At 39.5% G+C, this 26,841-nt stretch overlaps 1 protein-coding gene across 5 annotated transcripts in view; it reads right to left on the bottom strand.

Annotated features, from left to right (window-relative positions):
- AGBL4 (AGBL carboxypeptidase 4) overlaps positions 1 to 26,632 on the bottom strand; it is a 1,382,976-nt gene extending 1,356,344 nt beyond the window's left edge. Inside the window, exon 1 of one of the 5 annotated variants that reach the window (XM_067008185.1) lies at positions 26,444 to 26,632. In XM_067008185.1, coding sequence (XP_066864286.1) covers positions 26,444 to 26,555 — 112 coding nt within the window. In that variant the 5' untranslated portion in view covers positions 26,556 to 26,632. Of the gene's footprint in view, positions 1 to 4,727; positions 4,788 to 5,510; positions 6,180 to 26,443 lie in introns of those variants that run through there. The other 4 variants (XM_067008176.1, XM_067008173.1, XM_067008193.1 and 1 more) reach the window with 4 other exon arrangements.
- Between the last annotated feature and the right edge of the window lie 209 nt (positions 26,633 to 26,841).

Below are 26,841 nucleotides of genomic sequence, written 5' to 3'. Positions count from 1 at the left end.
AGAGAAATCAAATTCAGCTAAGAATGAAAATTTTTCTTAAATTAATACTAAAATTAACACCTACATTGCTGAAATTTAACAATTAATAAAAATATTCTGAAACTCACAGAAGACTATGCTGTTCTTAAATGACGAAAAGGCAAAGCTGTGACTGTTAAGAATATGTATCAAAATATTGGCATCCTTCTGACCTTAATGCTACATACAGTTCTCTAGTATTTCTCATTGAAAATTACCCTGAGCCAAGATACTGAAACTGAAGCCAAATGCAACATTCATAGATCTCAGAAATACAGACATTATCAGAGCTCCTTAGAAGAAACAAGCACATAAGCATCATGGAAACAAAAGGTGTTTTCTGTCCCAGTACTTTTGGGATCTTTTCACAAAGCCAAGCTCGCTGATATTACAAAAGATATAAATGCAACAGAAAATAATTTGAAGTTTTAAAAATATTTCTAAAAAGGGATAAAATTATATAAGTCCACATTCCCTTTTCCATAATTCCAAAATCCATGAATCTCTAAAAACAGTAATTTTTTTCACAACTTTGGTGCCAAAACTAATCTGTAAGAAAAACTTAACCTAAATTGATGTGAAGCTATTTATAACTTTTATTCAATTAGTGTGAATGTGATATTAATGTGTTTGATTATATGATACTCTCCCATACCCCATTGGGGGTGTTATGTAAAAAACAGTACATAATGAAATACAAAGTACATAAAGCAATACATAAGGCTTTATTGCCTTTCAATAATCCAAAAAAACAGAATCTGAATTCTGAAATATATAAGTACATAAAGCAATACATAAGGCTTTATTACCTTTCCATAATCCAAAAAAAAAAAAAACCAGAACCTGAATTCTGAAATATATTTGCAAGGTTGATCAATAAGAGACGGTAGACCTGGATTTCTTCTTTTAAAGGTGATTTTACTAGTAAGGCTTTAGGAAAAGGCACACACACACACACACACACACACACACGTGCATACACCAATTAAGTTACCATTTCTTTGGGGGTGTAAAACATTGTGCACTTTCCATACCTTATCTCTAATTGTCACCTGTAAAGTAGGTGTTACTATCCCAAATTTACAAATAAGGAAACTAAAGCCAAAAAAGCTTAACTATTTTGCCCAGTTACTAACAAAAGATAGAAAAAATTATTCTCATTTCTAAGGCTTTTTAAAATTTCAAGATTCTGTCTATAGATAATTTCAGATAATGTAAAGTTGCTTTTTTTAAAACAACTCATTTCATTCACAGAGAAAGTGATCAAGGTTCAGGCCACTTTAACAGACTGCATTATTCTAAAATTTCTGCTCTACATGGGCCTCCACAAAAGTAACAAACTCGGCAATATAGGAAAACAAATTATTTAACCCAGTAATTTGAACAAAAGCTTTTTTGTGTGATAGTTGGAAAGGCAGGAGAAGAATCTGAGAAAGTGAAGTAGGTACAATCTAGCCTGAGATTAATACCTCTACATTTAGTTCACTATAAGTTTATTTTGTATTGTTATTAATAGTCAAATTGTTGGAGAAGATGAAAAATTCTAATATTCATGTCCTCATTTTAAAGTATAATATTTAAAAGAAGAAACTTCCTTTTGCAAATCTGACCATCTTTCAGAGCTACCTGCATGCTTTAAAAAAGTATCCTAAGTGTGTCTTCATTCTTTCAACAAATTTCTCAAAATCCGCCTCATAGAGAGACTTGTCCCATGACACATCGTTCAGCTAACAATTCTACATTCTCCAAAACTTGACGTCTGTCTTTCTTCTGACAGCAAATCAATTATGCTAATGAAGAAAAATGAAATGTCTTATGTTATTCACTGTATGTTTAAAGCTTGTTTTTATATGTAAAGTATATATAATACATTTGAATTTTTATATTCAAGCTTCAGGGGAATTAAGGAAACACCATTTATTGGGCTCTTCATATACATTATCTCTACTAGTCACAACTATCCTGGAAATATCATCCCCATTTTAAGGATGAGGAAACTGAAGATCAGAAAATTTGAATCTGAGGTCCACATCAAATAAGTCACAGAAACAGAATTTAAACAAGGATCTGACCCCCAGTTCTTTTCACTTTACCTTACTAATGTATATGCTTAGCTTAGAATATTTCCTGTAGGGAAGGAATTTTCATCATGGCTATTATTTCTTCAGTATGTAGTATGTTGCAATACAAACAGAAGACCAAATAATGAATCTAGATAATGTTAAAATAGCCAAAAAACTGCAATTATTTGCAGATTGAGCAAGTTGTTTAACTCCTCTGTGCCAAAACTTCTTCACATGTTAAACAGAGATAATGCCTTAGAGAGTAATTATGATGCTGAAGTGGATTAAATCATTTAAAGCACTTAGTACAATGTCTGGAAGATAATAAACTTCACTCCATAAATGTTAGCTATTGCTCTTGAGATGAGGAATCATCAGACAGATATATTTTGTACCAGGTGTCTCCAGCCAGCAATAGACGTACACCCAATTCAAAGACAGTCAGTCCTACACTGGCTTGTGATCTATGACATGATCTGGTGAGAAAAGATGATGTGTATCAATCAGACTGTCTTTCTTGGGGATCTGAATTAAGAAACAAACATCGAGGGACTTCCCTGGTGGCACAGTGGTTAAGAATCCATCTGCCAGTACAGGGGACACCGGTTCAAGCCTGGTCTGGGAAGATCCCACATGTCGCAGAGCAACTAAGCCCATGCGCCACAACTACTGAGTCCACGTACCACAACTACTGAAGCCCGAGCACCTAGAGCCTGTGCTCCACAACAAGAGAAGTCACCGCAATGAGAAGCCTGCGCACCGCAACGAAGAGTAGCCCCCGCTCGCTGCAACTAGAGAAAGCCCACGTGCAGCAACAAAGACCCAACGCAGCCAAAAATAAATAAATAAATAAAATGTATTTTTTTAAAAAAACGAAACAAAGATCAAGCCAGTTATTAGTGATTCAGAAGTTAAATAGTTTGGCTCCTACCTTCATCAATTTCCTTTTATCAAGGTTACCAATGATGCTAAATATGTTGCTAAATCTAGTTTTTCAGTCTTCCTTTTTATATCACTTGGCCGCATCCAAGCTGTTGAATATGCCACTTACCTTGAAACATTCTTTTGCTTGTGCTCTTTACCCTCTATCTCTCTGGAAGGCACTGAAATGTTGCAGCTACTCAACACTTCATCCCAGGCTGCTTCTCCTCACACTCTCCTGCTAGGCAATTTCATCCACACTTATGGCTTCATCAATTAACTCCATGCTACCTCAGACTTTTCTTATAAATTCAACTTCCTCGCCAGTCTCCTTACTTATTTGGATATCTCAAAGATACCTCAGATTCCATACGTCCAAAACCAAACACATGCTCTTCCCTCTCAAACCCAGCCAAGATCCCTCACAGGCCTCCCTATCTCCATAATGGCACCATCAACTATTCAGTTGCACAAACTAAAACATTAGAAGTACACTTTGATACGTCCTTCTCTCGCATTCCCATCTGTCACCAAGTCCTATTGATTTTTCTTAAACATTTTTCAATTCCTTCTCTCCATTTTAGGATTTTTGACCAAAATTCTTATCATAGCCTGTAAGGCCCTGCAAGATCTGCTTCAGATTACCTCTTTTCTCCTTTTATTGCCTTACGTGCAGCCACACTTGTCTCCTTTCAGTTCCTTAAATACAATGCATCATGTTTCCTCCTACTTTAAGGTATTTGCACATGGTTTCCCTCTTCCTGGACCACTCTCTGCCCTTCTCTTCATTTATTCAATCTCTATTACATCTCAACTAAAATATCACTTCCTTAGAGAAAGCTCCTTGAACATCTAGACAATATCAGGTCATTCAGTCGTTCATTTAAAAAATATTTATTAATTAATAACTTAACTCTACACCAGGTATGGTTCTAGACATGTGGAATTAATAAACACAAGAAAGACCCTTGCCTTCACGGAGCTTACATTCTAGAGGAGGAAGACAGGCAATAAGCAATACAAATAATAAGTAGCTTAAATAATATGTGTGAAGGCAGTAAGTCTATTGGGGAAAATAAAAGAAAAAAGAGTAAAGTAAGAGAATCACAAGCAGAGAGTTTTCAGTGCTTAACCTGATGCCTGGCATATAGCTGGCACTCAAACATGTGTTGAGTGGATGTTATGAAAAAAAGAATGCGCATGTTCAAGTTGAGGGAGCTTAAACTATAAAATGAGTAGAGGAATTACTTGGTGGAAGAACAGAGATGCCATGAAAGAAAGAGAAACCATGCAGGTCTTGAGAGATAATGGTCTCTTGAACCATTCTTGATGGCTTCATACAGATTCCAGTTGCATTCATTGTATGCTCTTCCCATAACCACGACCCCCCTCCTCCACCCCCAAGTGGATCACTCCTGTAACCAAAATACCTAATCAGGACACATATACAAGATCATGTATACCACTCCATCACCCACCACCACACATATCTCCAAAGCCACTGCTTTTCTACACACACATACACACACACACACACACACACACACACACACACACACACATATACACACACGGATATCACTTTGATGCTCCAGTTCTTCAGTTCCCAGACCCTTTTAGGGACAAGCTCCCTCCCACATACACAGAACTGTAAAAACCCCTGCTCTCTTCTATGAACCTGTAAGACACTTAGGTCACTATCTCTCCAAGCCCAGGCATACTCACAAGGCTGTCCTCTCAGGAACAGGATCCTAGGTCTCCCTGCCTGTTAGTCTCCTTGCACTTTAAAGACTACCTTTCACCCACAGATATGTGAACATGCACCCCTTTCTGATTCTGAATGACCTTCAAGATCACTGATCCCATATATACCCACTGATCCCATATATACCCATATAGCCTCCTTTGGTAGGATCCTAAAGGACTGGGTGTCCCCTCAAGCCTTTTATACTCTTAAAGACCCATATGAGGATTTGTATACTTTCTCTGTGACCAGGAGTGACCCTCAGACACTACAATTTCCCCAAAGCACAAATATTCTTATATCCCTCTTCCATGGCACTGCCTGATACTAAAGTAACACTCCTCCTACTTACACCTGCCTCCTCAGAATCAGAGCCCCTCTCCCCTAAACCATGCCCTTTTAGGGAGCCCTCCCATATTCCCACACGATTGTGTACAACCCCCCCATGACGCAGCCTATCCCCTACAATCAGCCCCCATCACAGGTGCCCCTCAGGAGTCCAGCGTCTTCCGTGGGGTCCCAGCCCTTTCTCAGCCAATGCTCACTCAAAAGTGTGCACACTCTCATACACCCCTGCGACGCCTGGACTCCGGGGTGCCTGCCCGCCACTCCTCCCTTGACCCCTGACCCCGAGGTCATAGCCCCACCCCGCAAACACAGAGGTGCCCTCCTCAGGAGTAGCGCCATGCCCAAGTCGGCTGCCCCCTCAGGCCCAGGACAGCCGTGCAGCCTCAGCGCTTCCCCGATAGACCGCCCCCACCGACCTGCCTCAGGCGCCGTCTGGCTCCGCTCCGCCATTTTTTGTTGTCCCTCCGCCTCTGAGCCCACGCGAAAATTAGGGGGCAGTAGGGAGTGGGCGATGGGATCCGCGGGCTGACAGGAACTACCTCGGGAAGACGCGGCACGACGGTTGCTAGGGCAACGGGCGGCGGGCGTGCGGACGGCCGGCGTGTGGCGGTGGGCACGCTGGGAGCTAGCGTGCGTCCGAGGCCCCGCCCCCTCGGCGCGAGGCCCCTCTCGGCGCGAGACCCCGTCCCGGGACAGACGCCTGCAGGGCTGGGTCTCCGCTGCGTTTCTACCCTGCAACCTGGTCACCGCGTGCTGGCAACTGAGCATGCTCGGCCGCCTCTGGGGCGCGGGGACCAGGTCCGCTGGGGTCGCGCTCTCCTGCCGCGCACGCTGGTGCTCGAGCTGACCGGGCTAGCTTTTCTGTGGTTGGTATTCAACTTCTGGAGCTTGGGACAGGCTTCTTGATTTCCCAGCGCTGCTCCCCACCGCGTGCCTGCCCCTGATCGAGGTGCTGAGTAACATATCTTCAACTGAAAAGCCCTGAGAATCAATAATTATGTGCCCACCCCACCCCAAACACGCGGAGAACTAACGGAGTCAGCCTTCTCGCCCCTCTACAACTGCACCAGCCCCCAACTCTAAAAAAAGCTTCCCGTTCGCTAGTCTATTTCTCAGTATACTAGAATGCTCTCTCCCATCTCTGGTGAATTGCCACTACCTTCTAAGACCAAACTGGAACATTATTCTTTACAGAACTGCTCTGTCCTCCCACAGTCCCCTGTGCATTCCTGTCCTAACACTTACAATGCTTTTTGCATTATTTACTTCTCTTTTCCTTACTTGACAGTGGAGCTCCCTTATACCTAGGGTCAGTGTCTTTATCTTTGTATACTCCATAATACAGCATTGTGCTTGACACAAAGGAGGTGCCAAGTAAATGTTTACATAATGAAAAATTGTTCCTAGGTTCACGCCTGCACATTCTTACCTGTTTTATTGAGCATTTAATTTTTTTACCAATTACCTTGATAGGTAGGCCCCTACTCCTCCAGGGGCTCACAGGGAAAGGAAAAGAGATAATGACTTTGATAGAGGTTAACTAGTCTTTGAAGTGCTACAGGATCAGAGCGATGGAACTGTAAGTTGGGGGGAGCGGGGGGAATGGCTAATCAGAGAAGTCTTCAGAGAGGAGTGGATACCGTAGCTGAGTCTTGAAGAATGTGTCTACTTAAAAAAATGTGCAAGGTGGGAGTTACAAGTTAAGTTTTATTTGGGGCAAAATGAGAACTATAGCCCAGGAGACAGCACCTCAGATAGCTCTGAGAAACTGCTCCAGAGAAGCAGGGTGAAAGTCAGTATATATGTGATTTTGGTGAAGGGGGAGTACATGCAATCAAGCACATATTTATGCAGAAGGTTTCTGCTAGTCTCATGAAGGTTGCTGCTAGTCATGAGGAGCAAACGTCACCAGGAAGGATTTTAGTGCTTTTCTAGATATGAGATATAAGAATTGGGCTTTGGGCTTCCCTGGTGGCGCAATGGTTGAGAGTCAGCCTGCCGATGCAGGAGACACGGGTTCGTGCTCCGGTCCGGGAGGATCCCACATGCCGCAGAGCGGCTAGCCTCGTGAGCCATGGCCGCTGAGCCTGCACGTCCGGAGCCTGTGCTCCGCAACGGAAGAGGCCACAGCAGTGAGAGGCCCGCATACCGCAAAAAAAAAAAAAAAAAAAAAAGACTTGGGCTTATAAAATCGGCTCCTGAAAATATCTAACTCTCTGAAGACCTGTTCTGCCAGTTTTTCCCAGAGCACAGTGGGCTTCATTTCTGCTCTCCACCCTGAACTCCTTTCAGGGGGTGTTGAAAGTCAGCAATTGCAGCAGCACATGATTTAATCCTTGTAGAGGTAGATGGCAAGTGCCAATGGCAAGTGCCAATTTGTAGCTGACATACAGCTGAGACATTGAGTCTCAGTTTCCTTTTCCAACAAACTGAGACAAAGGTCCTGCCTGCCACAAAGAATTCTCTAAGTCACAAATGGTGTGATAGATTAAAATGCATTTGACAAGTATAAATTTAGTAAATAAAGAACCTATGATGTTTTAGAATAATTCACTTAAACATCCCTTGATTTCTCCGCTGAGGCAGACTCTGTGTAACTGCTGGAGAAGAAGAGGTGAATATAACACTGTCCATGTTTTCTAGGAGCTCACAGTCCAGAAGGGAAAAGAGATTTAATCAGTAATTACAACCCAGCATGATCAGTGTCCTGATGGAAGAAAGCATGGGAGACTGTGGGAGCCCAGAGGATGAGCACACAACCCAGCCTGGGATAGAGGGGATCAGTGAAGGTATATTCAGGGAAAGCTTCCTGAAGGAGTGTCTGATCAGCCTCTTCAAGGGCAAGTAGCAGTAAGATGGGCAAAGAATACAAGGATACAGTGTGAAAGGCAATAGGAACTGCATGGGCAAAGCAAAGGATAGTGTGTCTTAGGTGAAGACCAAGGCAGGAGTGGCCACATCAAGGGCAGATTTGGAGAACTCATATGTGGGGGGACTTGATCCTGTAACGGGTAGAAACCCGTTGGCCAGTTTTTAAGCAGGTCATGGATTTGGTCAGCTGCGCTGGTTGCTGTATATAGAGTAAATTAGAGCCAGGAAAATCAAAAAGCTGTGTAGTAAATAATCTATACAAATTTATAAAACACATGGAAGGTTCTCATCAAAGGTAACCTGAAAAGTCAACAAACATGTTTCTATGTAACTGAACTGTTCAATTGAAATTTTAAATAAAGTTTAAAAATCAGTTTAGTCAGATTGTCCCCATGTGTAGTGCTCAATAACTACATGTGGTTAGTAGCTACTGTATTGGAAAGCATATATATAGAACATTTCTATCACTGCAGAAAGTACTATTGGACAGTATTGATACATAAATGCCAACTGAGCAGAGGAGATGAAATGCCTGGGAAAATCAGCACTGACAGGACCAGGTTTAGTTCTCCTGTGTGTCAGCTCCTCTTCAGGAAGTAGTGCATTCCTGCTGGAGTCCTCAGAGACTTGCCTTTTGTTGTGTGAAATAGCACAGCATGGGGTGTAGGATAGAAATGCCCCTACGTGGGCCATGGGAGTGGGTTTTCCCAAGCTGCCATTCAGAGTGTCCCTGGGAGGTCTGCCATCCCTAAAGATCTCCCTTGTTTTCTGCCTCCACAGCCAGCCACCCTCCTACCACAAAGCCAGGGTTGCTTCCTTCAGAAAAATATTCCCTGTAGGATTCACCCACTCCCTCTGTAAACATTTTTTAAAATGACACCTACCATAAGCTTGGCACTGAGTTAGATGTGGTATGGAATGAAAGAGATATTCAAGTTATAATCACATTTCTCACGTGTATGAACTCATTTAATTCCCGTTGTAAAATTGGCATAAATGTCATCATCCTGTACAGAAGATGAAACTGGGATTCAGAGAGTTTAAGTGACTTACACAAGTCACACAGTCAGGAAGTAGCAAACCTAGGGAAGACTGGAATGTGCAAAGAAATTCACCTATGTTATATCATGTAATTTCACATCAAAAATCCATGCCTTTAACGTTTACAATGTAATCAGGAAGAAAAGATTAACACAAATCCAGTTTACAATTTCAAAAAAATGTGGTAAGAGCAATGATACAGGCATGCTCAGAAAAGTATAGGAGCATCAAAGAGAGATGCCCTTGGTAGGCATAGGGAAGGATTTTTGGAGGAAATGACCCTTGAGCTGAGTATTAAGGGTGACCTGGGGTTAGCCAGATGAAGTGTAGGGTGGGCAGAAGAGAGATGAAAATATTTTTTAATCAAACTTGTCATTTATTGTTGGTTTGGCCTTCTAAAAATATTACCAGACTTTTCTTATTTGCTTCTTAAGTTTTAATTAAAAAAAAAAAAAACCAACTGCCCTACGCTAAGGCTATAAAAGAGTTATTTAGGGATTTTTTTGTTAGCCTGAATAAAATATTTAAAAGTTAGAACATGACTGAACTCAACAGAAAGGAAAATATTCTGATGTTGAAAGGAAGAGAGAAATCAATGGTGCAAAGTCATTATCCTTATAATGTCCTCTGCCCAGACTGTTCCTTTTTCAGATATCTGCCTGCCTCTTACTTCATTCCAGTCTCATCTCAAATGTTACATTATTGGAGAGGTCTTCCCTGACAATACTACTTAAAATGTACTACTCAGATATTTCATAGCTTTTATAGTATAGTGAATATCTTATGTTCTATAATTTTTTATACTTGCTTTCCTTATGTAGACAAATGCTACTGATTTTTATGAGTTAATATTAGAATTGTAAAATTCAGCAAACTCTCATATTATGTCTAACAGTTTGTTGACTATTTCAGATTTTTTTAACCTATAAGAAAAATCAACTGCAAAACCATAGTTGTCTCTTCCCTTCCTATTCTTTTAACATATTTCTTTATCCTGTGTTATTACTTTAGCCAGAGTCTCTAGTATTCTGTTTAAAAGTAGTTTATAGCTGGGATTCTTGTCTTTTCCTGACATTAAAGGTGCCACATCTAAATATTTTCTGTTAAATTTAACTTTTGACTCAAAGTCTTTGTCAAACTGAAGAAGTTTTCAAAGTTTTTCAATTACATGTTAATATTGAATGTTAAATCAAAAGCTCTTTTTGCAACTCCTAACACAATCATGTGTTTTTTCTCCTTTAATGCAGTAAGACAAATTAATAGATTTTCTGATGTTGAAACACCTTTGCATTTTGGGGTTAAATATTATTTGATCACAGTTTGTTTTTTAATGCATTGTTGGATTCAGTTAGCTATTTTATTTTTTAAATGTTTATATCTATGTTAGAAAATAAAATGGGTAGGACTTCCCTGGTGGTGCAGTGGTTAAGAATCTGCCTGCCAATGAAGGGGACACGGGTTCAATCCCTGCTCCAGGAGGATCCCACATGCCACGGAGCAACTAAGCCTGTGCGCCACAACTACTGAACCTGCACTCTAGAGCCCATGAGCCACACCAATTGAGCCCACGTGCCACAACTACTGAAGCATGCCTAGAGGCCATGCTCTGCAACAAGAGAAGCCACCACAATAAGAAGCCCACAAACTGCAACAAAGAGTAGCCCCTGCTTACTGCAACTAGAGAAAGCCAGCGTGCAGTGATGAAGAGCCAATGCAGCCAAAAAAAAAAAGAAAAGAAAATGGGTCACCTGAGCCTAGAGAATTTGGGGAGGGACATTTTTTATTATCATTTCTAATTCTTTTTTTTTTTTTTTTTTTTTTTTTTTCGGTATGCTGGCCTCTCACCGTTGTGGCCTCTCCCGTTGCGGAGCACAGGCTCCGGACGCGCAGGCTCAGCGGCCCTGGCTCACGGGCCCAGCCGCTCCGCGGCATGTGGGATCCTCCCGGACCAGGGCACGAACCCGTGTCCCCTGCATCGGCAGGCGGACCCCCAACCACTGCGCCACCAGGGAAGCCCCATTTCTAATTCTTTAATGGTTATTATTTTGTATTTTTCTGAAGCCAATTTTAACATTTTATATTTTTCAGAAATCTATCAATTTCATTTGTTTTAAATTTTCATATTTTTAATTTTTAAGATCTCTCTTGTATCTACATATATTTGTTTTTATTACTAATTGTGTTTATTTCCATTTTTTTCTTGATTGGTATTAACAGAGATATATCTATCTTATTTATCTTTTCAAAGCTTTTAATTTTGTGAAACTCCCTCTCTCTCTCTCACTCACCCTCACTCTCTCTCATTCTTGCTCTCTTTCTTTCTCTCTTTCAATTAGTTAGGATTAGATTCAGGTACAAGCTACAGGAAAACCCAAAATGCCAGTGGCTTATGCAAGATAAAATATTTCTTCTTTCTTAAGTTTAAGAAGTTCTGAGATAGTTCAGGGCTGTTATGGTACTCTAAATGTCAGGGGTCAAACTATGTGTATCTTGGTGCTCCACTTTGCATGGTTTCCATTTTGGTCTAAGATGACTACTGGAGTTCCAGCCATTAAAATTATATTTCAGCCAGCAAGAAGGAGAAATGTCTTTTAAGGGCACATTCTATAAGTTGCATATACAAATATACTTATATCCCATTGAGAGAATTTGCTCACAGAAACACTCCTAGATGAATAAATGAGTCTCTATTATGGGCAGTTGTGTGCCCAGATCAGGAAAGGATATGTAATTGGTGTGGCCCAGTGCAAAAATTATTAAGAATTTCAAGATGGCAACAGGAGAGCTTTAAACTAATCGTGGGGCTTTCTGAGTATTGCACCCTGTGTGACTGCACAGGTCACATGCCCATGAATCTGATCTATTTAATGAAGAGGAGAAGGAGGAGAAATATGGAGGGACAATTGGAAGTCTATGCCCCATTATTTATTTTTTTATATTATATATATATTTATATATATATTTATATATATATATTATATATTATTTAATTATTATTATTTAATTATTTTAATATATATTATATATTATTTTTTTATATTATTTTTTTTCCCATTTGTTGTTCTTACGGTTTACTCTACCTGAATTGAACATTTAGCTAATTGTTTTATTTCCTAAAAAATGTATATTTCCTTCCATGTACTTAGATAGATATTATTATTATTGCCATTTTACAAAGGAGAAGAATGAACACTGAGAATCTGAATACACTGGTCAAGCTCAAAGAGTTAATAATTGGCAACACTGGGATATGAACCCAACCATCTTGTCTCTGGATTCTGTGCTTTTACTTAGTGCAATATACTACCTCTCTACATTGTGTATACATTTTAATTGTACCTATTACTTAAGTTGTAATTTATTTTCTTATATCTCCCTTTCCAACTGTGGGGACATATTAAATTTAAAATGTGCACGACTATATGATATTGTTTAGGAATACACACTTGAGTGATAAAATCATAAAGAGACACATAGAAGTGATCGTGTGTCCTTGGTAAATCTTGATTGCCTCCAAGAAATATGAGTGTCACACACACACACACCCTTGGTGAGATGGGATTATTTCTTGGGTGAATTAATGAGGAAATCAGTAGTGATATCTTTCTGTTAGGAATAGGCAATGACTGAGAAGAGTAGAAGCTGAGGGAAAACTGCCCAAATCAGATATATACAGGTCAGAGGACAGATTGTCCTTCTTCAGAGAGAGGAGTAGAGTTCCCAAAGAAAGGAACAAGATCATGGGCCACAGAAATTTGGAAGAAGATGGGGTTAAAGAAGAAAGGTCAAGGAAATTGAGACGGGAAAGAGTTCCCAAGATGGAAATTCCCATAAAGGTCACCCTCTTTTTGAAGGACCAAGTCTGAAAACCTTCACTTCTTCCATAAAAGAGACTGCTGAAAATGGATGGGTTTCAGTCTGTTTCTCCCACTCCTTGCTAAGAGCTACCTCCTTAAAAATCTTTGTGTACTGTATGTAGCTCTTCATCTGGGTGAGATAAGCGGGACAGAGTAGCCCAAGAAGGATCAGACCTCACCAACCCCTAGTATCTAGGGACTCCAATGGAGATGGGACTAGAGGATGCATTGTATGCATATATAAATTTATTTTTTAATTGAGATCTCACAAAATGTATTGATGCCTTAGTTTTATCACTTAATTTTAATCCATGAGAATGTTCTCATATTACAAGGTATTCTTTGAAAACATTATTCCTGTTGCTGCAAAATATCCATCTTAGGGATGCATAATAACTAATTAAACAATTCCTTTCTTGGATATTTAGGTCAGTCAAGTCCTACTTTCTTTTTCTGTCATAAATAATGCTGTAGTGAATATCCTTGTATATATATCTTTGATTGTCATCTCTGATCAGTTCTTTGGTTTGGATTTATAGACATGAGGTTACTGGGGCAGAGGGGATGAACTTTTCAAGACTCTTGAAACATATTGATAAATTGTCCTCCCTAAAGACCGCATCCCTTTATGCTCTCACTGGCAGGGTATGCAAGTACCTGTCACATGATACCCTTGCCAACATTCTGGCTGTGATATTTACAGGAGAAAAAATGTTTTACCCAATTAGCCAGGATATATGAACGGGTAGAACTTAACCATCTGCTGAGAATAAACTTGAGAAGTTTGGTTTAAATGTGGAAAAGCCAACTGCACTTGTCACAGATGGGGCACCTGCAGAAAAGGGGGAAGATTGTTTTCATCCCTTTAGGAGAGAAGGGTTGTGCACTCCAGCTTTCATACATCTTTCAGAGTGTGTGGTATGAACTAAATGTGCTGAGTTCTCTGTGATTTAATGAAAGTACAGATGAAGATCTCGAATTTTCTTCATGCTTATGCCTTAACTGATACTTATTTGGGGGATATTTCAAAGAGACAAAGAAGGGTATGGAAACCTATTTAATGACAAAGTGGCTTGATTGTTAGAAACTTATTTAAGAAATAAAATTTAAGACTTGGAGCTAAAAGACTCTATGACACCCATTTTGCTAGATCCCCCAGTGTCATTAAGACTGGACTTTCTGATGTGACAAATATTTAAACACACTGAGCTTGAAACTGTAGGGAATAAAACAAGGCTGTTGCTGACTTGTTCAAGTAAAGACATTTAGTTTGAACATGAGGCCATGGAAACTTATTTTCCAGTGCTCAAAAGAATAACAAATTTTAGAATTATAGAGTTACATGGTAGAAATGGAGCAACAATTTCAGAAGAGATTCACAGATTATGATGCCAATAAGCCTAAATTTCCAGATGTATTAGGATGTATCCAAATTAATAAGCATCTCTTCGATTAGTTTTAAGAGGAAGTGACAAATATGAAATTTAACTATGTCCAGTAAAAATATCCCTGAAATTGTGTATGAAAGTATATAAATCCCAGAACTATCTGGAAATTTATGGCTATGTAACGAAACACTGGGCCATGACTTTTTTTCATAAAATATGCAAAAAGAAAGCTGAATATACAATTAGTGTTATAAATCTGGAATTGGAATTGAGATGTTCTCTGATTTATAAGCACAGCAGTTTTCAAGAATAGTTTAGCCTGATTAAAACCTATATCCTCACTGAGTTGACCAAAATAGATCAATGACTAAAACTAGGCCTAAAACTGTATATTTCTTTCCTGATTAATAAATATGATTAATTTTTCCAAAATATTTGTATTAAATTCTAGTATATTTAATTACATATTTTTGAACAGCCTAAAGGTTTCACTTCCCATCACTGTATTATAGAATGTGATAGGTATAGGCAATATGATAGGCACAAGTCTTAGAGTACAGTAAGTCTAAGTACAAATCTTGGCTCTACCAACACATAAAGTCCTCTCCTTGGCCTTCAATGTCCAGCATCATGTGGCTAGCCCTGCCTTTCCAATCTCACCTCCTACCCCATTCCTCTTCACTCACCATGCTTCAGCCACACAAGCTCCTTTCTGTTCCTCAAATACCTCAAGCTTGTTTCCCTTTCACAGCCTTCATTGTTCCCCTCTGCTGGGGCTGCTCTTCCCTCATAACTTCATATCATTTGTTTCATTCAGGTCTTTTTTCAAATGTCACCTCCTCAGAGAAACCCTCCCTGACCACTCTATGAAAATAACCCCCACCTTCAGCCACTCATTATTACATTACTCAGCTTTTTCCCTTTAATATCTAAAATCATAAAATTTATTTAATTATTTGCCTACTTATTTATTGACTATTTCCCCACTATAACTTCTATGAGAGCAGGAACCTTACCTGTTTTGTGCCCTGCTGTTATCATCAGCAGGTAAAACAGCTTTCAACACATAGTATATATTTAATAAATATTTTTGAATGAATGACTAAATAAATGAATGAACAAACAAAAGTTATGATAGCTCTGTGTACATGTATTTGGAGAGTACAAAGAAGGTGCACCTAACCTAAACTTGCACTTGAAAGGCAGTATGATCAAAGGAGATTTCCTTAGAGGAAGGTAAAAAATAAGCTGAGTTTTGAAGGGCATGTAAGGAAGAAGGGGAGGATCCTAGGTAAAGGAAACAACAGTAAGAGATGTGAGAAGCAGAGGGTAAGAGAACACAGCTTGAATACTCAGGAAGTTGTAGGTAATCTGGGATGACTCAACAATAGGTGAACAGAGAAAATGGCTTCTGTGTGGTTGGAGGAGTTGAGTGTAGTCCCTGAAGCCTTATAAATGATTTGAATCCCAAAGCTGCTAAAAACATCCTCTTTCTAAATGCTCCCAGAGGTGATCAAAATAATCTGGACTTTCCTTCCAACAGAGTTTCCAGCAATATGAGAAGTTAAAAGCAATATTAAATGGGAGAGACTTCTTTAAATTCTCTGTGTGTGACCTGTTCATCTCCCGCCTACACCCACTCCCCAACTAAGATCTGGCAGACACCCAGGTCAGCTACCCTTCTGGACATCCAACAAGATCCATAATTATAAGCCAGTTTATAATGGGCTTAAAGACAGATTCTATATGGTGAGTTCATCTCACATAGATGTATTTACTAATATCCAATCATTGCTGTTGTTGCTATATGTGTCTTGGCAGATGTCCCACAATAAACCAATTGCAAAAGATGTCGTTTCATGTATGTATATTTCCTTGCTCCTACAATGGCCAATTTAAGATCCACATGTCCTGTGTGTTTGGAGGGAGAAAGGGTACGTGTTGCTTTGTAGCAGGTAAAATGGTCCAAATAAAAAACATATCCATACCCCAAGGAGTCTGTAATCCAAAAGCAAGAGTGGGCATGCTGTGGAACACTGCAGAACCATACACACACAATACATGCAGATGGAGTGGCATATGGCTACCGCAGCTGGAATGCTTTGTAAAGGATCCCCAGACCATCGCCTGTCTTTGAACACTTCCCCAGTTCAAAGTAGAGAACACCATCTATTATCAGCAAACTCTGAAAAGCCAAGTGAGATGTTTAAAGTAGCCTTGAGCAGAGGTCAGATTCCTAAACTGCAAAACTAAAAGGTAAAACTCTCTGACAAGAACTTAACTACTGACCATGCACATTACCATCCACCCTCAGTGGTAACACACTCTGTATCCTTGTCAAAGACAAACACAACTCATTGACTTTCCTGATAAGATGCCACTAACCAATGATTAAGTGAAGATCTTAGATAAATAGCTTTTGAGGGCAAATAGGAAAAAGTTTAAGAATTAATCATTTGGCTTAAGTTCATTAACCATTAAAACACTAGAGCTGTTATTGCTTTTGTTATCCTTTGTTGCTAACATTCAGGGACAGTAAATAGAAAGGTAACTGGGATGTGATGAAAACATCATTGAAACTAGAGTCCGATCAGCTTTTGATTCTCAGCAAGTCACCTCATCTTTCTAATCTCCATTTTTCCTAACCATAAAATAGGAGTAATTAATTGTATCTACTTCATTAGATTATTTAGAAAGTAAATGAGTTTGTATATATTAATGTATTTCCTAAACCAGAAAGCACTGCAAATGTTAGAGATTATTATGTAACTTCCATTGTTTCTGTGTTCTACTAAATTCCCATGGAAGCCCTTCAAATGACCCTCTAAGCATTTTTATTTGTTATTTTTTAAAAAATAGATTTTAATTTTTAGAATAGTTTTAGATTTATAGAAAAACTGAGAAAATAGAATAGTTTCCATATACCCTACACTCTGTCTCCCCTATTATTAAGTTCTTGTATTAGTATGGTACATTTGTTACAATTAATGAACCAATATTGATACACTATTATTTTTTTATGAAGATGTATGAAGTTGTTTATTTATTTATTTATTTTGGCCAAACAACACAGCTTACAGAATCTTAATTCCCTGACCAGAGTTTGAACCCGCACCCTTGCAATGAGAGCACAGAGTCCCTAACCACTGTACCAGAGGGAATTCCCTTGATACACTATTATTAACTAAAGTCCAGAGTTTATTGAGATTTCCTTTGTTTTACCTAATGTCCATTTTATTTTCCAACATCCAATGCAGGATATGACTTTACATTTAGTTATGTCTCCTTAAGCTACTCTTAGCTAATAACATTTTCTCAGACTTTCCCTGTTTTTGATGACCTTGAGAGTTTTGGAGAACATTACTCAAAATGATGCCCCTCTATTGCAATTTGTCTGATGTTTTTCTCAAGATTAGACAGTGGTTATGTGTTTTGGGGAAGATGATAACAGAGGTAAATTGCCATTTTCATCACATAATATCAAAGGTATATACTATCAGTATGATTTATGACATTGATGTTGATCTTGATCACCTGGCTGAGGTAGTATTTGTCAGTTTTCTCCATTGTGAACTTACTCTTTTTCCTCCTTTCTGTACTGTACTCTTTGGAGGAAGTCACCACGTGCAGTCCACACTTAAGGAGTGGGGAGTTATGCTTCCCCTCTCTGGTTTTGCTTTTACCAAATAAAAGCAGTATTTCCGTGGGACAGAGGGAATGTTATCTTTTAAGATATTTTCAAAGAGCTGGTATGAGCTCACTCTTTTTAGAAGAAAAACTATAGGAAGAATAGTTTTCTATTCCTTGCCTTGAAAATCATAGTCAGTTCCCATTTTTACTTCAAAATAACTTTTATCTTAAAGAAAAACAAAAGTTTGTTAGATTTGCCACTGAATGCTTGAGGGGGCCTGTCCTCTTCATATAGTCCCGTTTTTTCCTTCCTTATTCTACTTTCTTATCTGTACCTTCTTTAAAAGGAAAATTCATGCATTCATTTCTTCTTTTATATTTTTCCACCATGCTACTTCAAATATGTTGCTTGTATAATTTTTCTTGAGATAAAAAATTAGAATCTAAGCTTCTCTCTGAGGGAATATTAACTTTGAAGTTCAGGGAGGCAAAATCAAAGTGAAATCTGCAATTTATTTCCTTACACAAGTTCTGGGAAGATAAAACTAACAAGACACAAAAGGAAAAACCTGTTTCAAACTGCTAATAAAGATGCAGTAATGAGTAGAAATAAAGAAAGCATGAGGAAGTTGTGAATAAAAGCAACTTGGTTTACAACAATTGCATTTCCCTAAACCTCAGCAATGTGGGCAAGCCAAGGTATCTAAATCTCAAACTTCTGATTCAGCCATTCCTGGGCAAACTTTATTTCTCAAATGCTAGTTTCTGTGGCAGAATAAATGTTTGTTTTTTCGATATTGAGCTGCATGAGCTGCTTGTAAATTTTGGAGATTAATCCTTTGTCAGTTGCTTCATTTGCAAATATTTTCTCCCATTCAGAGGCTTGTCTTTTCATCTTGTTTATGGTTTCCTTTGCTGTGCAAAAGATTTGTATGCAAACATACAAATACAGTGAAATCTGACACAAGGAATTTAGATGGTTTAAACTAGGTGATTAACATCTGTTTTGAAAAAAGGCCATATGGAGGTAGGTAATCTTTTTCTTTTTCTTTTAAACATCTTTATTACAGTATAATGGCTTTACAATGGTGTGTTAGCTTCTGCTTTATAACAAAGTGAATCAGCTACACGTATACATATATCCTTGTATCCCTTCCCTCTTGCATCTACCTCCCACCCTCCCTATCCCACCTCTCTAGGTGGTCACAAAGCACAAAGCTGATCTCCCTGTGCTATCCAACTGCTTCCCACTAGCTATCTATTTTACATTTGGTACTATATATAAGTCCATGCCACTCTCTCACTTCGTCCCAGCTTACCCTTCCCCCTCTCCGTGTCTTCAAGTCCATTCTCTACATCTTTATTCCTGTCCTGTCCCTGGGTTCTTCAGAACCTTTTTTTTCTTTAGATTCCATATATATGTGTTAGCATACAGTATTTGTTTTTCTCTTTCTGACTCACTTCACTCTGTATGACAGACTCTAGGTCCATCCACCTAACTACAAACAACTCAATTTCGTTTCTTTTTATGGCTGAATAATATTCCATTGTATATATGTGCCACATCTTCTTTATCCATTCATCTGTTGATGGACACATAGGTTGCTTCCATGTCCTGGCTATTGTAAATAGATTTGCAATGAACATTGTGGTACATGACTCTTTTTGAATTATGGTTTTCTCAGGGTATATGCCCAGTAGTGGGATTGCTGGGTCGTATGGTAGTTCTATTTGTAGTTTTTTAAGGAACCCCATACTGTTCTCCATAGTGGCTGTATCAATTTACATTCCCACCAGCAGTGCAAGAGGGTTCCCTTTTCTCCACACCCTCTCCAGCATTTATTGTTTCCAGAGTTTTGGATGATGGCCAATCTGACCAGTGTGAGATGATATCTCATTGTAGTTTTGATTTGCATTTCTCTAATGATTAATGATGTTGAGCATTCTTTCATGTGTTTGTTAGCAATCTGTATATCTTCTTTGGAGAAATGTTTATTTAGTTCTTCTGCCCATTTTTGGATTGGGTTGTTTGTTTTTTTGTTATGGAGCTGCATGAGTTGCTTATACATTTTGGAGATTAATCCTTTGTCAGTTGCTTCATTTGCAAATATTTTCTCCCATTCTGAGGGTTGTCTTTTCATCTTGTTTATGGTTTCCTTTGCTATGCAAAAGATTTTAACTTTCATTGGGTGCCATTTGTTTATTTTTGTTTTTATTTCTATTTCTCTAGGAGCTGGGTCAAAAAGGATCTTGCTGTGATTTATAGCATAGAGTGTTCTGCCTATGTTTTCCTCTAAGAGTTTGATGGTGTGTAGCCTTACATTTAGGTCTTTAATCCATTCTGAGGTTTTTTTTGTGTATGATGTTAGGGAGTGTTCTAATTGCATTCTTTTACATGTAGCTGTCCAGTTTTCCCAGCACCATTTATTGAAGAGGTTGTCTTTTCTCCATTGTATATTCTTGCCTACTTTATCAAAGATAAGGTGGCCATATGTGCATGGGTTTCTCTATGGGCTTTCTATCCTGTTCCACTGATCTACATTTCTGTTTTTGTGCCAGTACCATACTGTCTTTATTACTGTAGCTTTGTAATATAGTCTGAAGTCAGGGAGCCTGATTCCTCCAGCTACATTTTTCTTTCTCAAGATTGCTTTGGCTATTCGGGGTCTTTTGTTTTTCCATACAAATTGTGAAACTTTTTGTTCTAGTTCTGTGAAAAATGCCAGTGGTAGTTTGATAGGGATTGCACTGAATCTGTAGATTGCTTGGAGTATAGTCACTTTCACAATTTTGATTCTTCCATTCCAAGAGCATGGTATATCTCTCCATCTATTTGTATCATCTTTAATGTCATTCATCAGTGTCTTACAGTTTTCTGCATACAGGTCTTTTGTCTCCTTAGGTAGGTTTATTCCTAGGTATTTTATTCTCTTTTGTTGCAGTGGTAAATGGGAGTGTTTTGTTAATTTCTCTTTCAGATTTTTCATCATTAGTGTATAGGAATGCAAGAGATTTCTTGCATTAATTTTGTATCCTGCTACTTTACCAAATTCATTGATTAGCTCTAGTAGCTTCTGGTAGCATCTTTAGGATTTTCTATGTATAGTATTATGTCATCAGCAAACAGTGACAGTTTTACTTCTTCTTTTCCAATTTGGATTCCTTTTATTTCTTTTTCTTCTCTGATTGCTGTGGCTAAAACTTCCAAAACTATGTTGAATACTAATGGTGAGAGTGGACAACCTTGTTTTGTTCCTGTTCTTAGTGGAAATGCTTTCAGTTTTTCACCACTGAGAATGATGCTGGCTGTGGGTTTGTTATACATGGCCTTTATGATGTTGAGGTAAGTTCCAGTTCCTTCTATGCCTACTTTCTGGAGGGTTTTTATCATAAATGGGTGTTGAATTTTGTCAAAAGCTTCTTCTGCATCTATTGAGATAATCATACGGCTTTTCTCCTTCAATTTGTTAGTATGTTGTATCACATTGATTGTTTTGCATATATTGAACAATCCTTGCATTCCTGAGATAAACTCCACTTTCTCATGTTATATGATCTTTTTTTTTTTTTTTTTTTTTTGCGTTACGCGGGCCTCTCACTGTTGTGGCCTCTCCCGTTGTGGAGCACAGGCTCCGGACGCGCAGGCTCAGCAGCCATGGCTCACGGGCCCAGCCGCTCCGTGGCATGTGGGATCTTCCCGGACCGGGGCACGAACCCGTGTCTCCTGCATCGGCAGGCGGACTCTCAACCACTGCGCCACCAGGGAAGCCCTATAGGATCCTTTTAATGTGCTGTTGGATTCTGTTTGCTAGTATTTTGTTGAGGATTTTTGCATCTGTGTTCATCAGAGGTATTGGGTTGTAATTTTCTTTCTTTGTGACATCTTTGTCTGGTTTTGGTATCAGGCTGATGGTGACCTCATAGAATCAATATGCGAGTGTTCCTCCCTCTGCTATATTTTGGAAAAGTTTGAGAAGAATAGGTGTTAGCTCTTCTCTAAATGTTTGATAGAATTCGCCTGTGAAGCCATCTGGTCCTGGGCTTTTGTTTGTTGGAAGATTTTTAATCACATTCTCAATTTCAGTGCTTGTGATTGGTCTGTTTATATTTTCTATTTCCTCCTGCTTCAGTCTCAGGAGGTTGTGCTTTTTTAACAATTTGTCGGGGCTTCCCTGGTGGCACAGTGGTTGAGAATCCACCTGCTGATGCAGGGGACACGGGTTCATGCCCCGGTTTGGGAAGAACCCACATGCCACAGAGCAGCTAGGCCTGTGAGCCATAGCCCTTGAGCCTGCACGTCCGGAGCCTGTGCTCTGCAGCAGGAGAGGCCACAACAGTGAGAGGCCCACGTACCGCCAAAAAAAAATTAAATTAAATTAAAAATTAAAAAAAAAACAATTTGTCCATTTCTTCCAGGTTGTCCATTTTATTGGCATATAGTTACTTACAGTAATCTCTCATGATCCTTTGTATTTCTGCAGTGTCAGTTGTTACTTCTCCTTTTTCATTTGTAATTCTATTGATTTGAGTCTTCTCCCTTTTTTTCTTGATGAGTCTGGCTAATTGTTTATCAATTTTGTTTATCTTCTCAAAAACCAACTTTTAGTTTTATTGATCTTTGCCATTGTTTCATCTTTTTCATTTATTTCTGATCTTTATGATTTCTTTCCTTCTGATAACTTTGGGGGTTTTTTGTTCTTCTTTCTCTAATTGCTTTAGGTGTAAGGTTAGGTTGTTTATTTGAGACGTTTCTTGTTTCTTAAGGTAGGATTGTATTGCTATGAACTTCCCTCTTAGAACTGCTTTTGCTGCATCCCATAAGTTTTGGGTCGTCATGTTTTCACTGTCATTTGTTTCTAGGTATTTTTTGGTTTCCTCTTTGATTTCTTCAGTGATCTCTTGGTTATTAAATAGTGTATTGTTTAGCCTCCATGTGCCTGTATTTTTTACAGATTTTTTCCTGTAATTGATATCTAGTCTCATAGCATTGTGGTCAGAAAAGATACTTGATACAATTTCAATCTTCTTAAATTTACCAAGCCTTGATTTGTGACCCTAGATATGATCTATCCTGGAGGATGTTCCATGAGAACTTGAGAAGAAAGTGTATTCTGTTGTTTTTGGATGGAATGTCCTATAAATATCAATTAAGTCCACTTGTTTAATGTATCATTTAAAGCTTGTGTTTCCTTATTTATTTTCATTTTGGATGATCTGTCCATTGGTAAAAGTAGGGTGTTAAAGTCCCCTACTATGATTGTGTTACTTTCGATTTCCCCTTTTACGGCTGTTAGCATTTGCCTTATGTATTGAGGTGCTCCTATGTTGAGTGCATAAATATTTACAATTGTGATATCTTCTTCTTAGATTGATCCCTTGATCATTATGTAGTGTCCTTCTTTGTCTCTTGTAATAGTCTTTATTTTAAAGTCTCTTTTGTCTGATATGAGAATTGCTACTCCAGCTTTCTTTTGATTTCTATTTGCATGGAATATCTTTTTCCATCCCCTCACTTTCAGTCTGTGTGCGTTCCTAGGTCTGAAGTGGGTCTCTTGTAGACAGCATATATATGGGTCTTGTTTTTGTATCCATTTAGCCATTCTATGTCTTTTGGTGGGAGCATTTACTCCATTTACGTTTAAGGTAATTATCCATATGTATGTTCCTATTACCATTTTCTTAACTGTTTTGGGTTGTTTTTGTAGGTGTTTTCCTTCTTTTGTGTTTCCTGCCTAGAGAAGTTCCTTTAGCATTTGTTGTAAAGCTGGTTTTGTGGTGCTGCATTCTCTTAGCTTTTGCTTGTCTGTAAAGTTTTTAATTTCTGCGTTGAATTTGAATGAGATCCTTGCTGGGTAGAGTAATCTTGGTTGTAGGTTTTCCCTTTCACACTTTAAGTATGTCTTGCCACTCCCTCTGGCTTGCAGAGTTTCTGCTGAAAGATCAGCTGTTAACCTTATGGGGATTCCCTTGTATTTTATTTGTTGTCTTTCCCTTGCTGCTTTTAATATTTTTTCTTTGTATTTAATTGTTGATAGTTTGATTGATATGTGTCTTGGCATGTTTCTCCTTGGATTTATCCTGTATGGGACTCTCTGCACTTCCTGGACTTGATTAACTATTTTCTTTCCCACATTAGGGAAGTTTTCAACTATAAGCTCTTCAAATATTTTCTCAGTCCCTTTCTTTTTCTCATCTTCTTCTGGGACCCCTATAATTCGAATGTTGGTGTGTTTAATGTTGTCCGAGAGGTCTCTAAGACTGTCCTCAATTATTTTCATTCTTTTTTCTTTATTCTATTCTGCAGTATTTATTTCCACTATTTTATCTTCCAGGTCACTTATCTGTTCTTCTGCCTCAGTTATTCTGCTATTGATTCCTTATAGAGAGTTTTTAATTTCATTTATTGTGTTGTTCATCATTATTTGTTTGCTCTTTAGTTCTTCTAGGTCCTTGTTAAACGCTTCTTATATTTTCTCCATTCTATTATCAAGATTTTGGATCATCTTTACTACCATTATTCTGAATTCTTTTTTTCAGGTAGAGTGCCTTTTTCCTCTTCATTTGTTTGGTTCAGTGGGTTTTTACCTTGCTCCTTCATCTGTTTTGTGTTTCTCTGTCTTCTCATTTTGCTTAACTTACTGTGTTTGGGGTCTCCGTTTTGCAGGTTGCAGGTTCATAGTTCCCGTTGTTTTTGGTGTCTGCCCCCAGTGGCTAAGATTGGTTCTATGGGTTGTGTAGGCTTCCTGGTTGAGGGGACAAGTGCCTGTTTTCTGGAAGATGAGGCTGGCTCGTGTCTTTCTGCTGGAGAGGACTGCGTCTGGTGGTGTGTTTTGGGGGTGTCTGTGACCTTATTATGATTTTAGGCAGCTCTCTGCTAGTGGGTGGGGTTGTGTTCCTGTCTTGCTAGTTGTTTGGCATAGGGTGTCCAGCACTGTAGCTTGCTGGTTGTTGAGTGGAGCTAGGTCTTAGTGTTGAGATGAAGATCTTTGGGAGTGCTTCCGCTATTTGATAGTACGTGGAGCCGGGAAGTCTCTTGTGGACCAATGTCCTGAACTCAGCTCTCCCACCTCAGAGTCTCAGGCCTAACACCCGGCCAGAGCACCAAGACCCTGTCAGCCACATGGCTCAGAAGAAAAGAGAGAAAAATAGAAAGAAAGAACGAGAGAGCCACCAAACCAAGAAAAAAATCCACCAATGATAACAAGTGCTAAAAACTATACTTAAAAAAAAAAAAAAAAGTACAGACAGAACCCTTGGAGAAATGGTAAAAGCAAAGCTATACAGACAAATCACACAAAGAAGCATACAATTACACCCTCACAAAAAGAGAAAAAGGAAAAGAACATATATATCTATATATTTTTTTAAAAAGGAGGAAGAGATCAACCAAACCAATAAACAAATCTACCAGTGATAACAAACTCTAAATACTAAACTAAGATAAACATAAAACCAGAAACAAAGTAGCTGCAGAAAGCAAACCCCTAATCTACAGTTGCTCCCAATGTCCACTGCCTTAATTGGGGGATGATTCCTCGTCTATTCAGGTATTCCACAGACGCAGTGTACATCAACTTGATTGTGGAGATTTAATCCGCTGCTCCTGAGGCTGCTGGAAGAGATTTCCCTTTCTCTTCTTTGTTCACACAGCTCAGGGGCTCAGCTTTGGATTTGGCCCCGCCTCTGCGTGTAGGTCACCTGAGGGCGTCTGTTCTTCACTCAGACAGGAAGGGGTTAAAGCAGCAGCTGATTCGGTGGCTCTGGCTCACTCCGGCCTGGGGTGGGAGGGGTACGGATGCAGGGTGAGCCTGCGGCGGCAGAGGGTGACGTCGTAACGTTGCACCAGCCTGAGGCGCGCGGTGTGTTCTCCCGGGGAAGTTGTCCCTGGATCACGGGACCCTGGCAGTGGCGGGCTGCACAGGCTCCTGGGAGGGGAGGTGTGGATAGTGACCTGTGCTTATACACAGGCTTCTTGGTGGCGGCAGCAGCGGCCTTAGCGTCTCATGCCCGTCTCTGGTGTCTGCGCTGATAGCTGTGGCTCACGCCAGTCTCTGGAGTTTGTTCAGACGGTGCTCCGAATCCCTTCTCCTCGCGTACCCCAAAGCAATGGTCTCTTGCCTCTTCGGCAGCTCCAGACTTTTCCCGGACTCCCTCCCGGCTAGCCGTGGCACACTAGCCCCTTCTGGCTGTGTTCACGCAGCCAACCCTAGTCTCCTCCCTGGGATCTGACCTCGGAAGCCCAAGCCTCAGCTCCCAGCCCCCACCCACCCCAGCAGGTGAGCAGACAAGCCTCTGGGGTGGTGAGTGCTGGTCGGCAGCGATCCTCTGTGCGGGAATCTCTCTGCTTTGCCCTCTGCACCCCTGTTGCTGCGCTTTCCTCTGTGGCTCTGAAGCTTCACCCCCACCACCCCCCGTCTCCGTAAGTGAAGGAGCTTCCTAGTGTGTGGAAACTTTCCCTCCTTCACAGCTCCGTCCCAGAGGTGCAGGTCCCGTCCCTATTCTTTTGTCTCTTGTTTTTTCTTTTTTCTTTTGCCCTACCCAGGTACGTGGGGAGTTTCTTACCTTTTAGGAAGTCTGAGATCTTCTGCCAGCATTCTATAGGTGTTCTGTAGGAGTTGTTCCACATGTAGATGTATTTCTGATGTATGTGGGGGGAGGAAGGTGATCTCCGCATCTTATCCCTCTGCCATCTTGAAGGTCTCCCCGGTAATCTTTTTCTAAAGATAGTTATGTGGATATACAATTCTTGCCTTCCTCCCTATCAAAAATACATACATATCCAGGTAAGAAATTTTGCATTTGGCTAACATACTTTTAAAAACAATTTCTTTTTTCACAACAACAAAAAAATAACAAAGATTAAAAGCTTCCTAGTCACAGGCAAAACAGTGTAAAGTAAGGAATACTAGTTTGGAACTAGAAGAAATTGAATTCAAATTCCAACCTCACCACTTACTAGC

Source organism: Kogia breviceps, chromosome 1 (genome assembly GCF_026419965.1).
Source record: "Kogia breviceps isolate mKogBre1 chromosome 1, mKogBre1 haplotype 1, whole genome shotgun sequence".
Lineage (NCBI taxonomy): Eukaryota > Metazoa > Chordata > Mammalia > Artiodactyla > Physeteridae > Kogia > Kogia breviceps.
The sequence above is the reverse complement of the archived record's forward strand: the minus strand, read 5'-3'. Positions and strand labels throughout refer to the sequence as shown.